The 18,324-nt window shown below is 38.5% G+C and overlaps 1 protein-coding gene across 2 annotated transcripts in view; it reads left to right on the forward strand.

Annotated features, from left to right (window-relative positions):
* FNDC3B (fibronectin type III domain containing 3B) overlaps positions 1–18,324 on the forward strand; it is a 378,980-nt gene that overhangs the window by 318,475 nt on the left and 42,181 nt on the right. For both annotated transcript variants that reach the window (XM_033211719.1, XM_033211718.1), the window contains exons 22-23: positions 3,771–4,051; positions 13,149–13,361. In XM_033211719.1, coding sequence (XP_033067610.1) covers positions 3,771–4,051; positions 13,149–13,361 — 494 coding nt within the window. The remainder of the gene's footprint in view (positions 1–3,770; positions 4,052–13,148; positions 13,362–18,324) is intronic.

The raw sequence follows: 18,324 nt of genomic DNA on the forward strand, positions 1-18,324 counted from the left end.
AATCCCAGCACTGTAGGAGGCTGAGGCCAGCTGATTGCTTGAGCCAGGAGTTCGAGACCAGCCTAGACAACCTGGCAAAACTCCTCCTCTACAAAAAAAAAATACAAAAATTAGCCAGGCACCTGTAGTCCCAGCTGCTCAGGAGCCTGAGACAGGAGGATCACTTGAGCCAGGTCAAGGCTGTAGTGACCTGTGACCGCACCACTGTACGCCAGCCTGGCGACAGAGTGAGAGCCTGTCTCAAAAAAATAAAATAATATAAAAATGTATTATAATACCTATACTGTGTTTTATAGAAATTTGGTGGAACATTTCTTGTTTTGCTCAGGAATTTTTGAATTTTTATATTCTCAGGACTGTTTTAATTAAGTGCTGATGTAATTCCATTCATAGGGCATGTTGTATATTATAGGCACACTATTATTTATAAAAAGTCGATTTTGAATTAAATTTCATTTTAAAACTGTTAATAAAAAGTGGTATAAATCAAATGTTTTCTATAGACCCAGGCTAGTTAAAAGAAGGTAGGATCCTGGAGTAGAAAAAGAACATTAGAAGAATTGGTAAGACTCTGATTAGGTCTGTATGTTAAGAGTATAGTACCAGTGATAATTTTTTTCTTTTCTTTTCCTTTTTTTTTTTTTTTTGACGGAGTCTCGCTCTGTCGCCCAGGCTAGAGTGTAGTGGCGCTATCTTGGCTCACTGCAACCTCCACCTCGCGGGTTCAAGCGATTCTCCTGCCTCAGCGTCCTCAGTAACCAGGATTACAGATGCCTGCCACCACGCCTGGCTAATTTTTTGTATATTTAGTAGAGATGGGGTTTCACCAGGTTGGTCAGGCTGGTCTCGCACTCCTGACTTCAGCTGATCCACCTGCCTTGGCCTCACAAAGTGCTGGGATTATAGGCGTGAGCCACCATGCCCGGCCACCAGTGATAATTTCCTGGTTTTGATCATTATTCTGTAGTTCTGTAACGTGTTGGTCTTCGGAAAAGCAGAGTGAGAGACAGAAATTTCTCTGTACTATTTTTGCAACTTTTCTGTAAGTATTAAAATAGTACCCAATAAAAAGGTGTTTGAAAAAATAGAGAAAATACTATTTTGTTCATAATTTTCCCAGTGGGAAGGAAGGAAGTGTAGCTCCTACTGCTGGCCTGATACTCTGCCAGGATTTTACATATTAACCTATTTAATCTTTACAGTAATTCTATGAAGTAGACATTACTGTCCCCATTTTACAGCTGAGGAAACAAGCTCAGAGAAATTAACTTACCTAAGATCACACAGTTGTTAAATGATGGAATCAAGGTTTGAACTAAGCTCCAACTCTTAAAAGCCATGTTCTTGTCCTTCTGTGATATGGTGATACCAAACCCTAGTTGATACAGACATTGGGCTCCATGATAATCCTATTTTTCTGCCTCTGTGATACATTTATATCAGTACCAAAATCTCAAAATATATACTCATAAAATAATTTGTGATGTTAAAATTTTTCCAAAAAGAGTTAAGATGTTGAGGTATTGTAATGAAACAGAAATGGATATGACAAAATAGTACAGTAGAGTTTCAACTGTGATTTAATAGCAAATAAATGCTTTAAGCCTGCTTCTTTGAAATTAACAAAGGAGTTATAAGTTTTGTTTTAGACCTTGATTTAAGAGCTCAAACTTAGCCAGGTGTGGTGGTGTGTGCCTGTGGTTCCAGCTACTCAGGAGGCTAAGGTGGGAGGATCGCTTGAGCCTAGCAAGCAGAGGTTGCAGTGAGCTGAGATTGTGCCACTGCACTCCAGACAGAGACAGACCCTGTCTCAAAAAAAAAAAAAAAAAAAAAAAAAAACCTCAAACTCCTTTAGTTTTTTAATTTGACCTCATAAGCTATCCAGTACACTAAATGAAAACTGAGTTTTAGAGTACATTCACTTGTGTAAGAAAGCTACCAAATGTTTTTCTCTTTATAAGAAAGAAAATCTTTTTGATAACATTTATTGAACACATACTCTGTATCAAGTAGAGTTGCCAGAAATAATACAACAGTGAGCCAGACAGGCAACTTTGCCCTTATGTAACTTGCATTCTAATCAGAGGAGCACTATATACTATGTCGGTGATAAGTGTCATGATGTAAAGTACAACAAAGAAGGGAAATAGGAAATGTGAAAGACCACAGGGGAAGGATTACAAGTTGAAATGTGTTCAGAGAGGGCTCGCTGAACAGGTGACACCTACAGACCTTCTCTCAAATGGAGGTGATTGAGTGAGCTGTGCAGATGTCTAGAAAAAAAGCTTTCTGGACAGGAGGAGCAGCCAAGAGCAAAGGCTGTGAGGAGGCAGCAAACGGTGTCCCTGTGGAGCAGCGGGGAAGACAGTGTAGCTGGAGCAGAGTCAGTCAAGGGGAGAGTAGCAGGCAATGAAGTCACAGTGCTAATGGGTTTTTGAAGGGGAATGGTAGTGAACAAGCAGATCATATAGGGTTCTGTGGGGTTTCATAAGAACTTCAAAGTTTATTCTGAATAAGATGGAAGCCCACTGAAGGAATTTGAACCAAAAATCCCGATTCATATTTTCACTGAATCACTCTGATTGGTGAATGTAGATTATTGGGCAAGGGCCGACATAGACTGCTAGGAGGTCGTTAGAATAACCAGATAGGAGAGAGTGTGGTTGGACTAGAGTAATACAAGATATGCTGATGGCCTGGAGAGGGGCATGAGAGGAAGAAAGGTGTCCAGGGATGACTGAGTTATGACTTGAGTGCTCTGAAGGATGAGGGAAACCTCAGGAGATGCAGTCAGGTTTTTTGTAAGGAGGGATGGGATGGGGATGAGGAGCTGTGTGGACATTTGAGTTTGAGAGGCCTGTTGGACATGCAAGTGGAGATACTCAGTGGTTGAATACAGATACCCTAGACCAGTATTCAGAGCAGAAGTGTGGGCTGCACATCCAAATTTGGGAGTAGGTTATCAGTGGCGTTTACTCCTTGAGACAAGATGACATCTCCAAAAGTTTGAGTAGAGGTAGAAAAGAGGAGGTAGCCAAGTACCAAGCACTGATACTCACCAGTGTTAAGAGATCGGGGTGATGGTAGCAAGCAGCAATGGTGATTGAGAGGCAGCAGCAGCAAGTAAGGTAGGAGGAGAAATAAGTGTGGCATCTTGGAGACCTAGTGATGAATAAGCATTTGAAAGATCTGGGAGTGATTAGGTATCAGCTCTTGCTCTTGGGTAAAGTCAGATGAGTGCTAAGGATTGACTTCAGGGATGAGTTTATTATTCATGTGGAAGATAGAAGATGCTTCTTCCTATTGCTATTCCAGGACAGCTCTAGACTTAAAAGTCAGATGAACTGGATTCCGGTCCCAGCTTTGCCTCTAAATCTGAGGCCTAAGTTATCTAATCTGACTCTGAGTTCCTGTCTCTGTAAAAGGCAGATAAGAATACCTACCATTTAAGATCTACCATAGTGGGTTATTATGAAGATCATGTAAGATGATGTATAAACTGAAATAGGTCATGCGAATATAAAATATTATTTTTAAATTGTGTTTCATAAGAAACGATGGTGGCCATATTTTGCTTTAATAATGGAAAAAATGTGGTTGGCATGTTTTGGAAGGTGGTCATCAGACAGTAGACATTTTCTAGGATTTATTTCTACCTGCATGTCTGGAAATGTGTACTACTTTAGATTTATTTAATGGCAGCTAACTCAGGGGCATCAAAATGTGCTAATGGTGTAATATGGCCTTTGTCTTGCTGTTCTGTTTTGTAGGCCTTCAATCAAGCAGGGGCAGGGCCATACAGTGAACTTGTCCTTTGCCAGACACCAGCGTCTGCCCCTGACCCCATCTCCACTCTCTGTGTCCTGGAGGAGGAGCCCCTCGATGCCTACCCTGATTCACCTTCTGCGTGCCTTGTACTGAACTGGGAAGAGCCGTGCAATAACGGATCTGAAATCCTTGGTTACAACATTGATCTAGGAGACACTAGCATTACTGTGGGCAACACTACCATGCATGTTATGAAAGATCTCCTTCCAGAAACCACCTACCGGTGAGTGCAGGGGAGTAGAAATCTGCATCAACACATCAGCACTTGGGGCTCTAAGTAAACCACTGGGGGAAAATGACCAAGTGAATGTCATCTCCTAGCTGTTTCTAAGAGCCCAGATGTCCAGGGTATTGTCTCACCTTGATCCCTCAGGCCAGAAGACCTGTGAAAAAGCCACATGGGTTCAGGGACTCACTGGACGGTTTTGTGTCCACTCTGACCCACACCCGTCTCTACCCCAGAGTGGACTCAAATCCTCAAGTCAGTCCTCTGAACACTCAAGTCAGAAATTATAAAAGGTCTTTGGCAATATGTTAGCCCAAGAATTTGGCTTCTTCCAGACATTGTGCCAACCTTAACAGTGGCTTAAATGATGATAAAACTTTTAAGATTTCTAAAAGGATGGCATTGGAGATACGTTGACTTTTATTAAACAACCTATGGTTGTTTAATGACTTCTAAAAAAATATCTAGAGCTCAGGGGTTCAGCGGACGGAACACTGTTTACTAAGGAAATGCCAGGTAACCACTGAAATTATCAAAAATATCTTCCACATACCAGAAAGCACCTCAGAGGATAGTTCTGTTATGGAGAAGATGAAATGGCTTAGTAGTGTAGGAACTATGGAAAGGTGAGCTTTGATTTGGATAGTAAAACCTCAAGACCCTATTTAAAAAGTATTTAATGAATGCAGCATAAATAATTTAATTCAGTATTATTATGCCAAGGCTAGTACATTGAGCTGAATGTGAAAAGAAACTCACATTGGGAGAATGCCACCTTTTCCTTATAAGATAGCTTTGAAGATACCATTTTAGACAGATGACAATTTAATAGCTTTAGAAAAGGCAAATGTTTGGTCCTAGTCATACAGTTGATCTTGGCAAAAAAAAAACCAAAAACAAAAAAAAACTTTAGACAGTCTTTGCTGGCCAATCAATAAATTATAAATTGGACATTACATACTTGAGGTGAAAACAATTCATACTTGCTTTTTCTTTTACATCTTGAAGTAGAGGCTGATTTTTCAAAATAATAGCCTACCAAATGAATGAAAATCAATCAAAACCTTTTATGTTCAATATCATTCTATAGTAGTTTGTTTTATTTCTGGTTAACATGCAGGACAATTTTACATACCCATTTCTGTTTGTATACAAATAGACAATTTCAAATATGAATTATTATCATATTTAAATTGTTTCCAGTTTTAATCCATTGTTCACTTAATCTGAATTACATTTTGTGAGTCAGTATTTATCATTTAATAATAGTATATTTTATATTTTATATCATGAAATCATAAACTAAATATTAGGGACCAAGTTCAATTAATATTTTTACTTGCTAATGTTTATAACTAAGATATTGGTGTGCCCGTATCAGTAAATGAGTATTTTTTCAATAAAGAAATATAAACAATAAAATAATAATTCATACTTAAGATCAACCGGTTTACAGCTTTAGGAATTTTAGTTTCTGTAGCACACAATTGGGTATACTATGTAGTATTAATAGAACTATGTTCAAACCACAGTCTTGTTTTATGTTTCAAAAACCTAATTGCAATAATTATAGTGAAATACAGAATGAGTATTTCAAGGAACCAAAGGTATAATTTTGGCCCAATCAACTTTTACTTCACCTTTTTTCTGTCCTATAAATTGGTTAAAATATAAGTGAACAGATCATGATGTTCTAGATAAAAACATGTGGAATGAAACATTTTAAGCAGACCATGGAGCTTGGATAAAAGACTTGTTTCTGTTTCTTTTGTTTGATTTTCTTTTTTTTTTTTTTTTTTAAGCCTTCAGCAGTTACATATTGTTCTCATACCAAGCTTATTCTTTCTCTGTGTTGCCAGGACGGGGTTGTACACCTCTCTAGTAAATGTACTAATGTGAAAAAGCTTTTTCAATGGATCCGTCATTTCTCCATGGGTGCTATTAAAGCAAACTACCCATTGGCTTGCTGACACACTCTGTAGAAATTTCAATTCTGTAGGAATTACAATGCTACTTTTAAAGGCATTCCTTTAAGTTTATAATTGAGTTAGAAATTGAATTTGTCCTTTAGTTTGAAGGAAAACAAGATTATTAAAAATGAAAACCTAACTTTGCTTTGTATGCTTCCAGCCAACTAGTCGTAGATTTGGCAAGATAAGAGGGTCATGGGATCACCTGGTATCACTCCTTCCCATTCCTTCTATGGCTTGAGCATCTTCAGTGACAGGAGCAGTGGTTCTAGCTTCCACTCACCAGGCAGTCCATTCTATTTGTGGATAAACCTCTCTATATCTAAATCTATTTATGGATAAACCTCTCTATATCTGAATCTATTTGTGGATCAACCTCTCTATATCTGTATCTATATCTAAAATCAACTGCTGGCCTTAGAACTTCCTCAACAACAGTGATTCTCGAAGTGTGGTCCTTGGACCAGTAGCATTAGCATCATCTGGGAACTCGATAAAATGCAAATTATCAGGCTCCACCCCAAACCTACTTAATTAGAAGATCTAGGGGTGGGGCGTAGCACTTTGTGCTTTAATTGGCCTTTCAGGAGATTTTGATGCTTATGAAAGCTTGAAAACCTCGGCCCTAGAGCAGCGATTCTTAAATGTCAATGTATATAAGAGTTGCCTGGAGAACCTTTTCAAAATACAGGTGTCTGAGCCCTACTCCTGTAGACCGCACTTGGCCCCACAGGGGGCCTAAACATCATTATGTTATAAAGACAGCTGTCTCTTATTTAACCATCCCACCATCATTTACACTGTCTTCACTAGCATAGGTTTTCTATAACTGCCTCCATCCTCTCTGAGTGTTTTTAGGTTTTTGGTGGGCTCTCTGACGTGCAGTGCCCGTACCTCCAGGAATGGTCTGGTTGACTGGCTCAGAGCAGACCAGGGCTATTGCCTTCCTTGTTCTCCATACTGAGCAGTTAGTGAGATTGCCGGAGATTACTTTTTTTAAACAACCTTATTATATGCCCGACTCATACTGAGCTGGCAGGCAACCAAAACTTAAAGCAGATTTGTTTGTTATGCTCATTTGTACTCCTTTTGCTAAGTACAAAAGGCTTAAAAATAACATGTATTGAGCCCTTACTATATGGTAAGCACTATGTTAGGCTGCCAAGAAGTGAATCATAAATCATTTTGTCGTAACAAGGTGAGGTGGGCTTTACTAGGAGACAAGTTCTGAGTAGTTCAGTGGTAGCAGACTGGAGTCAGGCAGCCTAGACTTCAATCCTATCCCTCATTTATTGTCTCTGCAAACTTTAGAAAGTTATTTAAGCTCTCCGTGCCTCAGTTTCCTGACCAGTAAAAAGGGGATAATAATTTTCACTACTTAACAGAGTTGTTAGGTATTGTAGATAAGAGGTCAGGTACCTAGTATGGGGCCTGACACATAGTAAATAAATTATCAGAAAATCTATTGTTAATGTTTGGTAGGGAAGAAATGAACTGAAAGATGGGTCGTAACCAGATTATAGGTAGAGATCTTATCTGTAGAAACCTGGCATTATCCTTCAAGGTTTTTTTGCCTCCAGAGCAGGGTATGAGAAGAGCAAGTTTCAGTGCCTGGAGCTGGAATGGTGGCATTGGTGTCAAAGGAGCTTTCAGGAGCAGGAGCTTGGTGGGAGGCCAGTTCCAACTCCCCTCTCCAGGAAGCCTTCTATGAATAACTTGACTCTGAGCCCATCTTTTCCCCGCCAAAAGGGATTTTCTGTGTTTGCTATTATTTCATACTTCAGATGTCTTCTGATGATGATTCTCTTCTTTCATATTTTTCTTCATTAGATGATAGTCCAGGGCAGGGCTGTTGTAAAAGCCAGCCCATCTTCTGCTTCTCAGGCCTAGCCCCTTCGGCTGCGGGCCCTCTCAGTCTCCTTCATACCCACACTCTCGACATCCTGAGTTCTGGGATGGCCAGTCCTGATGAGGGAAGTCTTCCCAGCTAAGGATGGTTTGTTTCGAAAGTCATTCTTCTTTGAATATATTTTGTAGTAGTAATTTGATTATGTATATAAAGTGCATTGCAGAAGGCTATGATCTTCCAAAGCAGGAGTGTATTTAGCATATAAAATTTGATCCTTTAATAGTGGATTTTTAATCAAAATTTATAAAGAATGTGGTTCTTTATTTGATTTGTTTAATCAATAATATTAGTGTATTGATGGATATTGCAGACTCCCGGAAACATGAAGAGATTTTTCACATCAGCCTGGCCAAGATAGAATTTGCTTGGGGTTACATCACTTCTCCAAATTGGAAAGGAAAATGCTACTTCCCTTGTACTTAATTTGCAGAGCTGAAGATTTTTTAAACAGACATAATGCAAATTAAACAAAACAAAGAGACCTGCAGATTTTATCTAGGTTTCAAGATTAGCATGTTACTTGAGCTAAAAAGAAAACTTCCCAAGGTTGGGTTTTGGATAGACTCTAATTAATTTAATAAAACTTAAAACTCAATTTTTATTTTCTGAGGTGAATTCTTGGAGTGATTCCTCAGATGAGTGTTTTGCCCATTAGTCCAATGTCACCTCTCACTGAATTAGGAAATTATTTTCACATACTGTGTTTTTCACCCTAAACCAAAACAAACAGTAACTGCCTCAGTCCTCATTCAGCTGTCTCAGCCTCCCATGCTCAGAGGCCTTATATTTTCCCCATAATGCAACATCATTTCATTCTATTTTATCAGTTCCTCAATTGTTTTCCATTTTAAATGTTACATCATCATTAGAAACAATTAATGTTAGCTCAGTGCATCAGCTATACACGTAAATGTTCATGAATTTTCGCTGAAACAAAATGTGTTTTTGTCAAAATGTAGGATAGGTTGAATTGAGCATTTTAAAATCCAGATAGCTGATTTCAGGGCCAGATGCTGCTTGAATAAAGTGAAGTAAACTTGTTGACTCTTCTAAATGCCTGCTTCCTTGGCAGACGGTCATTGTTGAACTGAAAGTGTGGTTTGAATTAAACATGATCATTTGGCGGGATTTGGAGCCATATTTGGTCCCTGTTACGATATGACACTATGATATGCCAGACACACAGGGCCTTTGCACCTAAAGGGAGTCCCGTTCACGCCTGGATCTAACGTGTGTCTGACACGACCTCGCTGAGCTGCAGTTTCTTCACTTGTAAAACAGACAAAGTAGCTCCTACCTTATGGGGTCAGCATAGAAATCAGAGATAATATTGTAGACGTCAAACCTAGCTTTCAACCCCTAGTGGCCACTCTGTCATTTAACCTCTCTGCTTTTAACTTTGGTTTCCTCATCTCTAAAAGCAGATGTAATAGTACTTCCCACTGTGTAGTGCATTTTCTGGAACAGGACAAGTTCTCAATGTGTGTAGTGATGGTTGCCATTGTTGTGTTCTTCAATTGCTGAGATCTTTGTCTCACTCTCACCTTGCTGCGGATGGCTTATAAAGAAGCCCATCCTTTCAGCTGTTGGTGAGTCCTTGGCCATTACTTGGAGGAAGTGGGATCAGCAGGTTACTCATGTTATAAAGTGAGGTGGTATAATAGTGCAGCCGCAGTGAAGACCTGCCCTTGTGCCGGCACTTTTGGCAAGACGTAGCACTCCCAAAGAAGTCATCAGGATGATGACTCCAAAAATGAACACTTGAAAGTTTGCTAGTGCTTTTGGCTGTCTTGAATCCTGTCCTGATTTTATTGTAGAGTATAAAGTATTAAAAATTAGAAAATGCTTCTTAAATCCCTTATCTTAGTTAAGTAATCTTCTTTGTAATTGCAGAAAAAAGTCACTGTCCCCATTTTATAGATAAGGAAACTGTTACTTAAAAGTGTTCAATAATTTCTCCAAGGTCTCCAAATTGATGAGCAGGATTCCCAAATAAGCTACACTGCTAAAGAGCGTTAAATGCTACCACAGTTTTCTTGGTGGTGGTGGTGGTGGTGGTGGTGGTATGTGTTAAAGCTAAGATTATATGCCTAGGAAATATACACAGTGAAAGACTGGAAAACCATAGAGCTAAAGATATAAAGAACCTAGTACTTACCAAAATACTAGGGAGGCTTTGAGGAAGTAAATGAATTTACAACAGAAGTCAAATACCAAATCTAAATTTATTTTTGTATCTTGATATTTGTATCTTCTAAACTATTTTTACATTCTTATAAGTGACTTAAATCTCTTAGCAATTTTTTTCTTGACTAGAATAGAACAACAATCTTAAGGAATTCATTACCTTATTTTCTTTTGTGTATTAAAGTAGCTAAGAGCTATTCAGTGGCACAGAGCAAAGGGTAGGATCCCCTAGAATGCAAGGTAAGCCAGCAGATGGCAGAAAGGATCTTGGCCTCTGGAATCTGGGAATGTTTGTACCTAGAATAAAGGGAAGGAATGGTGGTTTGGACACTGGAAGGACCTTAATATAAACCTTGTAGGTGAGGAAATGTGTTACACTGTTGAAGAAAGACTAAAACTTTAATGTCCGGCTTAATTTCCTTTTCCTGAGAAGGGGAAGAGGGTAGTAATTTCTATCATCATGATGACTGCCTTTTTAAAAAGATTTTTCATTTCCAGTTGCAGAAAAATATGTTACATTCCAATCATAGAAAGAAACTCTTCTATTAATACCATAAAGCAATCTTATAAGACTCATGTGGGAGGCAAGGAAGAGTTGTAGTCGTTCAGTGTTATACCGAGAGACTTACACTGCTTTATCTACAGAAGACTTGATGCAACCCCAGTGTAATAGAATCTGGGAAAAGTAAGGCCCTTTGTAATGGAGTTTTTGCTCTACTTTATCAGAGATGAGTATTTACTACATTCCAAACTATGAGGCAGATCTTTATCTAGTTTTAGGTGATTATAAATAGAGCTGCTGTAAACATTTGTGTGCAGGTTTTTGTGTGAACATAAATATTAATTTTTCTAGAGTAAATATCTACGACTGGGATTGCTGGGTCATGTAATAAGTATATATTTAAAAGGAAACTGTTCTCCTATGTGGCCATGTCAGTTTTCATTATCACCAGCAAAATAGGAGAGTTCCAGTTGTACCTTATCCCTGCCAGCACTTTTTTAACGTAATGGTATTACATTGCCAATTTAGTTTGCATTTTTCTAATGGCTAATGATGTCAAACATGTTTTTGTGTCCTTATTTGCCATCTGTATTTCCTCTTTGGTAGAGTGTGTATTCCAGTCTTCCGCCCATTTTTAATGGATTATTTCCTTAACTGAGTTTTGGGAGGTCATTATACATTCTGGATACAAATCATTTGTCAGATGTAATGTTGGCACGTATTTTCTTCCAGTATCTATTTGTTTTCATTCTCTTAGCAGTGCAAAAGTTTCAAATTTTGATGAAATCCAGTTTTTTATTTTTTTCTTTTATGTAAGATCATGCTTTTCATGTCATATCCAAAAACTCTTTACTTAATTCTAGGTAGTAGATTTTCTTATGTGTTTTCTTCTTAAAAGTTTAATATTCTACATTTAGATCTGTGGTCTCTTTTGAGCTAAGTTTTGTGTAAGGTGTGAGGTTGAAGCTGAGGTTTATTTTCTTCCTATTGATATCCAATTATTCCACCACCATTTGTTGAAAAGACTGTGTTTTCTCCATTGGATTGCTTTTGCATCTTTGTCAAAAGTTGATTGGCCACGTTTGTGTAGGTCTATTTCTGGAGTCTCTATTCTCTTGTATTGATCTAGGTGTTTTTCTCTTCACTGGTACCACACTCTCTTGATTACTGTAGCTTTATACTAAGTCCTAAAATCAGGTAGTGTGATTCTTCAAACTTTATTCTTATTTTTAGACTTTGCATTGCTCCCATATCTGATCACAGGTTGTTAGAAGCAGCCAGGTCACCTCTGGAACACTTTACTCTTAGAAATTTCTTTTGTCAGATACCCTAAATTATCACTCTTAAGTTCAGCCTTCCACAAAGCCCTAGGACATGGAAACAATGCAGCCAAGTTCGTTGCTCCAGTTCCCAAAAGTTCCTCATTTCCATCTGAGACCTCCGCAGCATGGCCTTCCCTGCCCATATTTCCATCAGCACTTTGGTCATAACCACTTAATCAGTGTCTAAGAAGTTCCAGACTTTCCTGTCTTCTTCTGAGCCCTCCAGACTCTTCCAGTGTCTGCCCATTACCCACTTCCAAAGTCAATTCCACATTTTCAGGTATCTTTATAGCAACCCTCTACTCCTCAGTACCAATTTGCTTTGAGTTCATTTTGTGTTGCTCAAACAATTCTCCCACCACAACCTCTCAAGTACTGGGGCCACAGACATGTGCCGCTATGCCCACTAAATTTGTTTTTTTGTAGAGATGGAGTCTCACTAGGTGGCCCAGCCTGGTCTCAAATTCCTGGACTCAGGCAATCCTCCTGCCTCGGCTTCTCAAAGCACTGGAATTACAGGTGTGAGCCACTGCGCCTGGCCTAAAATAGCATTTTATATATACATTTTAACTCTTTGATTTTAAATTCATAGATGATAAAGGTAATATCTTTCTTATTCATAACTCTGTGCTGCACATAGAAAATACCCAGCTAAGATTTTTGCACATCTGGATGGCATCCTGTTACTAGCAATATCTGCATGCTTAGCTCTAGTTAAGGACTTGCAGAGATTGTTGGATGAGGCTGGCAAAAGGGAGACGTGAAATGTCCTATTGATAAGTTGTCCTTTGTTTTTGATTTTGAAGGATACTCATTTGTTCCCTCATTTAGTTTACTCCTGATAGCTCACCTACTTCCAAAACTGACCATGAGGTAGCTGAAGAGTAACTAGGACAAAATATAAAGCATATCTTTAGGATATCTTCCCTGAGACAACAAACCTGTTTTTTAAAAATTAAGGAACTAAGAGATATCTTGCTACCGTGCTTTTTTGCTATTATTATTATTTTTTAATGGAGACTATAGTCTGTCCACCTAGCGACCCCATGCTTCTATTTGTCTTGAGTTACTTTAACTTGTTTTTCTTCATTCTATGTTATTGCTTTAGGGGCAAGTAATAAATACTACGCTCAATGTTTATTTCGAATGAAGTATGGCTGCTGCTTTAACCTGCATTGTCTGTATTTTTTTTTCCTTTCTCTAGGATCAGAATTCAGGCTATAAACGAAATTGGAGCTGGACCATTTAGTCAGTTCATTAAAGCAAAAACTCGGCCATTACCACCCTTGCCTCCTAGGCTAGAATGTGCTGCTGCTGGTCCTCAGAGCCTGAAGCTAAAATGGGGAGACAGTAACTCCAAGACACATGCTGCTGACGACATGGTGTACACACTACAGCTGGAGGACAGAAACAAGAGGTGAGGTGGGGGTGAGGATGCTCCTGAAGCTTCTGTAGCTTTGACTTGCGGGATGAAATCTCAATCATACGTTCTTATTTGCTTGTACTAAGACCCTCTTCCTTCTTGTTCAGAGGCTTCCTTTGACTTGAGTCCTGCGTTTTATACCTAGAGTTGTTCCCTTTATTCTCCATTTGGAATTTCTAAACATTCTAAAGATCCTGATTTCCCTACATAAGATAATATGCACTTTTTTTTCCCTTTCATCAAACCAGATAATGGAGAGAAATTATCTAAAGAAATTGTCAAATTCAAGTTCACACTATGTAATAGCATTATATTAGTCATGAGTGCAGAGGGAAATAAGACCCAGGAAGAGATGTTACCTCTTTAAATATTCAGTAACCATCAGGACAAACATGTTTACCAATGTGAAATAGCTGTGGGTGATGTACAGATGGGGATTGTACTCTGTAACTATGGGCAATGCAATATCAAATTAACCAGAGCAAATAGGAGATTCTTCATAAGACTCCATACCCAGGAAACCCTCTTGGCTGTTGAAATCAAATGTAGCCTTTCACGTAGTATTTGTTTAACCTAACTTAATTTTCTCTGAAAATGGCCGATCAGAAGACAGTCAGCCAAACTGTATTTAGAAATAATCCAATGTCAAGCAAAAGTTAATGGTGACAGAATGTTCCGTTACCAAAAGTCCTAATCAGAGAATCAGGTAAAGGGAATGGGAGAGCACCATAAAACCAAGACAACCAAAATGCTGCTACTTCCCTGCTTACCTACTGGCACACAAAACCAGTGTCAGTATAGAAGCATTTCTGTCATTTCCTTTTATGCATTATACTATTCTGTTCTACACATATGGAACCCGTTCTAATTACACAGAAAACCCTGTCCCAGTCTCCACCCCCTACTCTTCAGTCAGGCACTCTGATGGATTTCAGTACAGTGGAGCCCTGTGGGCCTTCAGTGGAAACCAAGGTTAAAAATCACATAAGACCCTACCTCTAGGAGCATAATAATCAATTTTTTAAATGGCCGTAGAACGTTAGCGTCAGAGGAAAAAAGTGCTTAAAGATCAGGAAAGGTTTCTTGAAAGATGTGACATTTGAGCTTGACTTTGGAGGACCTGTCAAACCTGGTAATTTTAATGACAGAATAAAAAGGGATTATCCTCTTGGAAATTAGTTCCAGTGAAGAGAACACAGAGAGGTAAGGCTTCCTTTGATAGGTTCATGAGAGATTAAATTCATATTCATTGATACACAAGATTATTCATCTTACTGTGCCATATGTGCCTTCGGATGTGTTTTCATGGGCTTATTTATTTTACTGGCTAGGGACTACTCAGCGGGAGAGGGCTGGCAAGAACAGGAATTGTGAACTAACAGAAATCACAATACATGTATAAAACTAGCATTGGGCGAAAATTTTAAGTGTCTTTTCATTTTTCCCAGGCCTGTGTCTTCCATTGGTGGTAAATCCTTAGAAAATAGCTTCTAGTTGTGCTGTTTTAGAAAAAAGTGAAGCACAGCAAACTGGTAGCTAGCCGAATAGGGATAAAGGCCAGTGCCTTCCAATTCCCCGTGCCCTGCCTCCACTGCTGTCTTAGAAATACGGGAAGTGAAGACTCTGCCCCAAGAAGGGCACCCCCTCTTGCTGCAATCCTGCCCTGTGTGGGGCTGCAACCCACTAGTGCCTCATAGGGAAAACCATACAAACGTGTAGTCTGATCCAAGGTTTTCCATGACACGGTGGCTCCTGGGCACAGAACAAAAGCTCCCCAAGCACTTTTCCAAATGAGGTTGCTGGCATGAGGCATTTAAATATACCAAACAAAAAATAGTACAGAATCTAGTAATCAATACATGTTGTTTCTTCCCCCTTCAAAAAGCCCAAGGCTTGCCTAATCAAATAAATGACTTGCCTAAATTTAAATGGCAATTTAAGAAAACTTCACATTAGGAACAGTATTTTTCTTAATTAGGGGAGCTAGAGTCCAAATTTATCTTTTTAAATTAGATTTGTGAATGCTCTCAGAAAGTTATTAAAGTGATGGGAATATCGAGCATAATAAATTCTCATTCTATTTGTGAATAATTTTCCTGAGATTTAATAGAATGAAAACAGCCTAATTTTAGTTTGAAGATGACCTTCGTCAGTGTCTTGAAACTGAACTCTTGTAACGAGTGGCCTTTTGAATTCAAGCCTTTAACTTTGAATCTTGGCACATGGATATCAAGGAGAAACAATTTGAGTTGGATACATCATAATGCTTATTATTAGCATAGCCTTCGCCAATCTAGTCTCCTCAAGGTTCTTTAGGACCTGGCTTCTGCAGTTGAAAAGAACAGTGTCTTCCTCCCAAGGGGTAGCTGTCTTTGTCATTGAACTTGTTGCTAGAGGAGCTTCTAGTTGTAAAGCACATATTCTTTAGCATATGTGTTAATTTCATTAACTACCAGTAAGTTCGTCTTATGCACGTGGCCAGAATAATGATATATCCCGCTTGTGACCAAGGCGAGAACCATAGATAGGCTTAATTGTTATTTTACTTCACTTTCTTACCTGCGGGCTCTCAAAGAGATTTTTTTCCCCTTAAGTTTGAGTGTATTTCTTGTAAATAAAAGGGATCCCTAAGAGCATCTTGCGCGAACCCTTGGCTTGAGATAACTCAACCTAAAATTCATCTAGATCACCTGGACTTTCTATGTTGAAAGGATTTTTCCCCCGGAATGGGACATTTGTTTCCCATCTATTCGGGCTTACGATACTGAAGAGTCCCAGTCCATATTTATGAAGGAAGCAGCCTGAAAGTGTTACCATGAACACTTTATAAACAAGCATTGTGGGCCTTTGAAAAGAAAGCTGCTGATGTCTGAGTTGTATGGGAGTCCTAACCAGCTGTTTAAGTGTTCTTCTTAAGTATATTTTGTAACAGAAGAAAAATGAAAATTAATATATCTGTGCTTCATAATTATCATGTTAAAGAGTTGAGTCAATTTTAGCAACTATTGCTAAATTTCCTTATTCATTAAATAAAGGGGTTAAACTAGAAGACGATCTCTGATATCCTTTCACCTTTTCACCTTAAAGCAACAAATCTTTGTGGAGTATTTGTGAATTAAATCCTTTATGAAAAGGTGTCCCTTGTAAATGATTGGGATGTGTTGCTTCTTTTCCTTCATATTTTTAGCTTCTGCTATTCAGAAGTAAGAAAATAAGAAAAATACTAACTTCCCTTAAGAGTAACTACTTAATGTCCAAAAACCCCTCAGGTTCTGCAACTATGATGCACTGATTTATGATGTTTATTTATATGCCTCTCACTCAGAAAATTTGAAGTGACCAAGAGATTTACAAATGCAATGTTCAGCCAAAAATGTTTTTAACCTTCTAAAGGATAGTTATATTTTTATCATTGTTATTTTGTTATTGTTGTTTTTACAGCCTCCCTCCCAGGAAACTTCTATTTATTGCATGCCTACAGAGCACTAAGTGTTGAGAGTTCTGCCTACATTATTTAGTTCTTGAATAAAAAGGGAAATATTTTCTAGAAAGTAGGGTTTGTACAAAAGCCTTCTACCATTTAGGTGAAAAAAAATACATTGATAAGTTGATTTGATTTCAACTTACAATTATTGGAGTTTTATACATCAAATAGAGGCACTGCTTAAGTATTAGATGGACAAAGATGACAAAGATAGATCCCTTAAGGAGCTCACAGTCTGGTGGGTGATGGTAGGACACAGATGCTTTAAAGCAAATTATGATGTGGAAGGCCTAAAGATTGACACATGCACAGAGTATAGAGGGAAAATTGAAGAATGGCATCTAAGGTAGGCTTAAAATCAAATGAACACTTCTTAGAAAAGATGATAGGTTGAGTGAGTCTTAAAAGGATGCTAATCTTGTAACCTCATGTCTGGGGAGCTTTGGGATGGAGACTGGTGATGAAGACTTGGGATAGGATGAAAATTACAGACAAAACCTCCAAAGTACAGAAACGTACCCTGAGTCTTTCTCCAGGTAACTGTCTTTATTCGGTTATTTTCAGACCTGGTGCTTTCTTTCCCGTTAAGTTTGGGCATGTTTCATGTAAATAAAAGAGATCCCAAAGAGCATCTTGCCCAAACCCTTGGCTCAAGGCAAATCAACCTAGAATTCATCTAGATCACCTGGACTTGCTATGTTGAAAGGATTCTACCCCCTGGGATAGGACATTTGTTTCCCATTTATTCTGGCTTATGATACTGAAGATTCCCAGTCCATATTTATGCAGGAAGCAGCCTTAAAGCAGTGCTTCATATTTATGGAACTAAGTTCATTTCAGTGATAAGATTATGATCATTCAATCATCGATTTTTTTTTTTTCTTGAATTGCTACTATGCGCTGGGCCTTATGAGGTATGTGGACTATCTATGAGAGCTTACCTTGCTGAGGGAGATAAATTAACATTAAACAATAAGCAGACAGTAAAACAGACAGCAGACAGCAAAACAAAAATTAAATTAGTTTGGCCTTAGAGTGATTAAGTCTATTATTGTTAACAGATCCAGCACAGAAGGTATGAATGTCTTTGGTTCCCATGTTATACAAGAAAAAATATATCTCCAAAGTAAACATTTCCATAAAGCTGCATTAACCTCATACAGGCACTAGAATAACAGGATCAGCTTGTGCGTTTTAAGATTGTAGCACTGTGCCGATGACTTTGAAGATGCGTTTATCTGTGTTAAATGAAATGTTATGCTGCCCTAACAGAATTGGAGTTGATGCTGCTCCCTGTCCTGACCCTTGTGGGTCTATGTTCCCCGATAATTGTATACAGCACTGAGGCAGGAAGAACGTAAATTCTAGGAATGCATTTATGGTTAATCTGTTGTTGAGGTTTAGTCAGACAGCCAGTGTTTTTTAAACCAAGGCTCCATGAAATTGGGCTGGAGGAAGAGGGATCTAATAGAG

This window comes from Trachypithecus francoisi, unplaced genomic scaffold (assembly GCF_009764315.1).
Source record: "Trachypithecus francoisi isolate TF-2019V2 unplaced genomic scaffold, Tfra_2.0 Lachesis_group0, whole genome shotgun sequence".
In the NCBI taxonomy this organism is placed as follows: Eukaryota; Metazoa; Chordata; class Mammalia; order Primates; family Cercopithecidae; genus Trachypithecus; species Trachypithecus francoisi.